This window comes from Oncorhynchus kisutch, linkage group LG5 (genome assembly GCF_002021735.2).
Source record: "Oncorhynchus kisutch isolate 150728-3 linkage group LG5, Okis_V2, whole genome shotgun sequence".
Classification (NCBI taxonomy): domain Eukaryota; kingdom Metazoa; phylum Chordata; class Actinopteri; order Salmoniformes; family Salmonidae; genus Oncorhynchus; species Oncorhynchus kisutch.
This window is the reverse complement of record NC_034178.2, coordinates 1,144,743-1,150,742: the sequence shown is the minus strand read 5'-3', so window position 1 is coordinate 1,150,742 and position 6,000 is coordinate 1,144,743. Positions and strand designations below refer to the sequence as shown.

Below are 6,000 nucleotides of genomic sequence, written 5' to 3'. Positions count from 1 at the left end.
TTTTAAAGTGTCTTTATCACAGGGGGATCTCACCACATCATCTGCCATTCCAACCACCATTGACATAACTACCTCAACTACTACTGCTCCTATAACCTCTGACCCTCCAACTACTACTGCCCCTTTAACGCCTGACTCTCCAGCTAGTGCCCCTCCAACTAATGACATTCCAACTACTGATACGCCAACTACTGACCTTGCAACTACTGAAACTCCAACTACTGAGACTCCAGCTACCGACAGTCCAACTACCGACACGCCAACTACTGATAATCTAACTACTAACAGTTCAACTACCGACACGCCAAATACTGAGAATCTAACTACTGACACTCCAACTACCGACACTCCAACTACTGAATACTCTGCAGCTACTACTGGTCATCCAACTACTGGTTACCTAACTACTACTGATCCTCCAGCTACTGGTTACATAAATACTACTGGTCTTCCAACTACTGGTTACCCTACCTCTATCCCTATCACCAGTATCAGTCTCCCCACCATCTCTACCAACACCACCAACACCTTTTCCACAACCTCTACCAACACCTATCCTACCATCTCTAACATCTCCACCACCTCTCCCACCATGTCTAACACCACCTCTCCCACCACGTCTAACACCACCTCCACAACCACCTCTCCCACCATGTCTAACACCACCTCTCCCACCACATCTAACACCACCACCTCTCCCACCACGTCTAACACCACCTCCACCACCATGTCTAACACCACCTCTACCACCACCATCTTTCCTACCACTTCTACCACCACCATCTCCACCACCACCTCTACCACCTCTACCACCACAATCCCTCATCTGGACTGTTTCAACGGTGGTGAGCTGCAGAGTGGAGTCTGTATCTGTCCTGATGAGTGGACTGGAGAGACCTGTTCAGAGGGTACATCCACACACTTACACTATACCTAACCCTGGATCTACCATTCAGACTCCTCCACAATAGTACACTACTATACCTAACCCTGGATCTAAAATTCAGACTCCTCCACAGACTCCTCCACACTACTATACCTAACCCTGGATCTCACATTCACAGTACACACCACACCACTACACTACTATACCTACCCCTGGATCTCACATTCACAGTACACAACACTACAATACTATACCTACCCCTGGATCTCACATTCACAGTACACACCACTACAATACTATACCTAACCCTGGATCTCACATTCACAGTACACACCACTACAATACTATACCTAACCCTGGATCTCACATTCACAGTACACACCACTACAATACTATACCTAACCCTGGATCTCACATTCACAGTACACACCACTACAATACTATAGCTTACCCTGGATTTCAAATTCACAGTACACACCACTACACTACCATACCTAACCCTGGATCTCACATTCACAGTACACACCACTACACTACTATACCTAACCCTGGATCTCACATTCACACTACACACCACTACACTACTATACCTAACCCTGCATCTCACATTCAGAGTACACACCACTACACTACTATACCCAACCCTGCATCTCACATTCACAGTACACACCACTACACTACTATAGCTTACCCTGGATCTCACATTCACAGTACACACCACTACACTACCATACCTAACCCTGGATCTCACATTCACAGTACACACCACTACACTACTATACCTAACCCTGGATCTCACATTCACACTACACACCACTACACTACTATACCTAACCCTGCATCTCACATTCAGAGTACACACCACTACACTACTATACCCAACCCTGCATCTCACATTCACAGTACACACCACTACACTACTATAGCTTACCCTGGATCTCACATTCACAGTACACACCACTACACTACTATAGCTAACCCTGGATCTCACATTCACAGTCCACACCACTACACTACTATAGCTTACCCTGGATCTCACATTCACAGTCCACACCACTACACTACTATAGCTAACCCTGGATCTCACATTTACAGTCCACACCACTACACTACTATAGCTAACCCTGGATCTCACATTCACAGTCCACACCACTACACTACTATACCTAACCCTGGATCTCACATTCACAGTCCACACCACTACACTACTATACCTAACCCTGGATCTCACATTCACAGTCCACACCACTACACTACTATACCTAACCCTGCATCTCACATTCACAGTCCACACCACTACACTACTATACCTAACCCTGGATCTCACATTCACAGTCCACACCACTACACTACTATACCTAACCCTGGATCTCACATTCACAGTCCACACCACTACACTACTATACCTAACCCTGGATCTCACATTCACAGTCCACACCACTACACTACTATACCTAACCCTGGATCTCACATTCACAGTCCACACCACTACACTACTATACCTAACCCTGGATCTCACATTCACAGTACACACCACTACACTACTATACCTAACCCTGGATCTCACATTCACACTACACACCACTACACTACTATACCTAACCCTGCATCTCACATTCAGAGTACACACCACTACACTACTATACCCAACCCTGCATCTCACATTCACAGTACACACCACTACACTACTATAGCTTACCCTGGATCTCACATTCACAGTACACACCACTACACTACCATACCTAACCCTGGATCTCACATTCACAGTACACACCACTACACTACTATACCTAACCCTGGATCTCACATTCACACTACACACCACTACACTACTATACCTAACCCTGCATCTCACATTCAGAGTACACACCACTACACTACTATACCCAACCCTGCATCTCACATTCACAGTACACACCACTACACTACTATAGCTTACCCTGGATCTCACATTCACAGTACACACCACTACACTACTATAGCTAACCCTGGATCTCACATTCACAGTCCACACCACTACACTACTATAGCTTACCCTGGATCTCACATTCACAGTCCACACCACTACACTACTATAGCTAACCCTGGATCTCACATTTACAGTCCACACCACTACACTACTATAGCTAACCCTGGATCTCACATTCACAGTCCACACCACTACACTACTATACCTAACCCTGGATCTCACATTCACAGTCCACACCACTACACTACTATACCTAACCCTGGATCTCACATTCACAGTCCACACCACTACACTACTATACCTAACCCTGCATCTCACATTCACAGTCCACACCACTACACTACTATACCTAACCCTGGATCTCACATTCACAGTCCACACCACTACACTACTATACCTAACCCTGGATCTCACATTCACAGTCCACACCACTACACTACTATACCTAACCCTGGATCTCACATTCACAGTCCACACCACTACACTACTATACCTAACCCTGGATCTCACATTCACAGTCCACACCACTACACTACTATACCTAACCCTGGATCTCACATTCACAGTCCACACCACTACACTACTATACCTAACCCTGGATCTCACATTCACAGTCCACACCACTATTCCTTGGATCTCACATTCAGAATGTATATTTCATGTTCAGTCATACATTTGCTCCATGTTGAAATGTATTTTACTTCTATAGGGAATTTCTGCAATTCCACCATCATTGGTGATTTTTCCTTCCCAAGAACAACGGTTGGCTGGTCTGCTTATTCAGAAGAGTTGTGTGATGAGAAGACAACCAGTGGTATGTTACTTTTATTCACCTAAAATGAGAAAAATGTATTCGTCTGTTACAGTCCTAATTAATGTTGTGTTAGGTAACACAAAACCTTGAGTATCTTTTTGTCTTGGTTCCTCCAGCCGGTTTACCAAGAGCCTCAGCAAGATGTTTGAATGACACTGGCTCTCCGATGTTTGGTCCTCCTCACGAGCTGCAGTGTGAATTAACCCTCAGTGACATTCAAGGAAATGTAAGTCAATAGGCATATTTTTTAGTATCCTGATTGAAGTCTTGATTTAGCGTTCTTCTTTCTTTGTATCAGTTACAGTCATCATTATGAGGAGTGGATCTTACAGTTTGAAGATCAGTAACAACTGGCTTTTACCATGTTTATCATGTATTCTGTTCCTTTATTCTGCTTAACAGTTGATGAGGAACATTCCATTTTTTTATTTCTTGTGTTTTACGTAACATTTTATTTTTACATTTAGTAGACGCTCTTATCCAGAGTGACTTACAGTAGTGAGTGCTTACATTTTCATACTTGTCCCCTGTGGGAATCGAACCCACAACCCTGTCGTTGCAAGTGCCATTCTCTACCAACTGAGCCACATGAACTCAGCAAAAAAAGAAATGGCCCTTTTTCAGGATCCTGTCTTCCAAAGATAATTCGTAAAAAAACAAATAACTTCACAGATCTTCATTGTAAAGGGTTTAAACACTGTTTCCCATGCTTGTTCAATAAACCATAAACAATTCACGAACACGCACCTGTGGAACGGTCGTTAAGACACTAACAGCTTACAGACGGTAGGAAATTAAGGTCACAGTTATAAAAACTTAGGACACTAAAGAGGCCTTTCTACTGACTCTGAAAAACACCAAAAGAAAGATGCCCAGGGTCCCTGCTCATCTGCGTGAACATGCCTTAGGCATGCTGCAAGGAGGCATGAGAACTGCAGATGTGGCTAGGGCAATAAATTGCATCGTCTGTACTGTGAGACACCTAAGACAGCGCTACAGGGAGACAGGACAGACAGCGGATCATCCTTGCAGTGGCAGACCACGTGTAACAACACCTGCACAGGATCGTTATATCCGAACATCACACCTGCGGGACAGGTACAGGATGTCAACAACAACTGCCCGAGATACACCAGAAACGCACAATCCCTCCATCAGTGCTCATACTGTCCGCAATAGGCTGAGAGAGGCTGGACTGAGGGCTTGTAGGCCTGTTGTAAGGCATCACCGGTAACAACGTCGCCTATAGGCACAAACCCACCGTCGCTGGACCATACAGGACTGGCAAAAAGTGCTCTTCACTGACGAGTTGCGGTTTTGTCTCACCAGGGGTGATGATGGGATTTGCGTTTATCGTCGAAGGAATGAGCGTTACACCGAGGCCTGTACTCTGGAGTGGGATCGATTTGGAGGTGGAGGGTCCATCATGGTCTGGGGCGGTGTGTCACAGCATCATCGGACAGAGCTTGTTGTCATTGCAGGCAATCTCAATGCTGTGCGTTACAGGGAAGACATCCTCCTCCCTCATGTGGTACCCTTCCTGCAATCTCATCCTGACATGACTCTCCAGCATGACAATGCCACCAGCCATACTGCTCATTCTGTGAGGGATTTCCTGCTTGACAGGAATGTCAGTGTTCTGCCATGGCCAGCGAAGAGCCCGGATCTCAATCCCATTGAGCACGTCTGGGACCTATTAGATTGGAGGGTGAGGGCTAGGGCCATTCCCCCCAGAAATGTTCGGGAAATTGCAGGTGCCTTGGTGGAAGACTGGGGTAACATCTCACAGCAAGTCCATGAGGAGGAGATGCACTGCTGTACTTAATGCAGCTGGTTGCCACACCAGATACTGACTGTTGCTTTTGATTTTGACATCCCCTTTGTCTAGGGACACATTATTCAATTTCTGTTAGTCACATGTCTCAGTTGATGAATCTTGTTATGTTCATACAAATATTTACACATGTTAAGTTTACTGAAAATAAACGCAGTTGACAGTGAGAGGATGTTTCTTTTTTTGCTGAGTTTATTTAGTACTGGCAATTTAATATCCAAATGTACTCACAGTTCAGCATGTTGCTGCAACTTATACAATGTTCTGTTGAAAAACATTACTAAAATATAATAAATAAAAATGCTTGTCTCTCTCTGTTCAGATCTCCAGCAGTTCAGGTGATTTACTACAGTTAGCCTTCAGTACTCAGATCCTGACCTCCCAACCAGAGCGGCTGTCAGCTGACAACATCACCACAGCAGCTCAGATAGCTAACACACTGCTTCTGTCTGCAAATATCACAGAGGTATAAGATGTTTTGAAATCAAGTCGTGAAC

At 44.9% G+C, this 6,000-nt stretch overlaps 1 protein-coding gene across 2 annotated transcripts in view; it reads left to right on the top strand.

Moving 5' to 3' along the window:
- Window positions 1-726: 726 nt before the first annotated feature.
- LOC109890330 (adhesion G-protein coupled receptor G7-like) overlaps window positions 727-6,000 on the top strand; it is a 28,498-nt gene continuing 23,224 nt past the window's right edge. For both annotated transcript variants that reach the window (XM_031823968.1, XM_031823967.1), the window contains exons 1-4: window positions 727-908; window positions 3,565-3,669; window positions 3,786-3,895; window positions 5,826-5,969. In XM_031823968.1, coding sequence (XP_031679828.1) covers window positions 728-908; window positions 3,565-3,669; window positions 3,786-3,895; window positions 5,826-5,969 — 540 coding nt within the window. In that variant the 5' untranslated portion in view covers window position 727. The remainder of the gene's footprint in view (window positions 909-3,564; window positions 3,670-3,785; window positions 3,896-5,825; window positions 5,970-6,000) is intronic.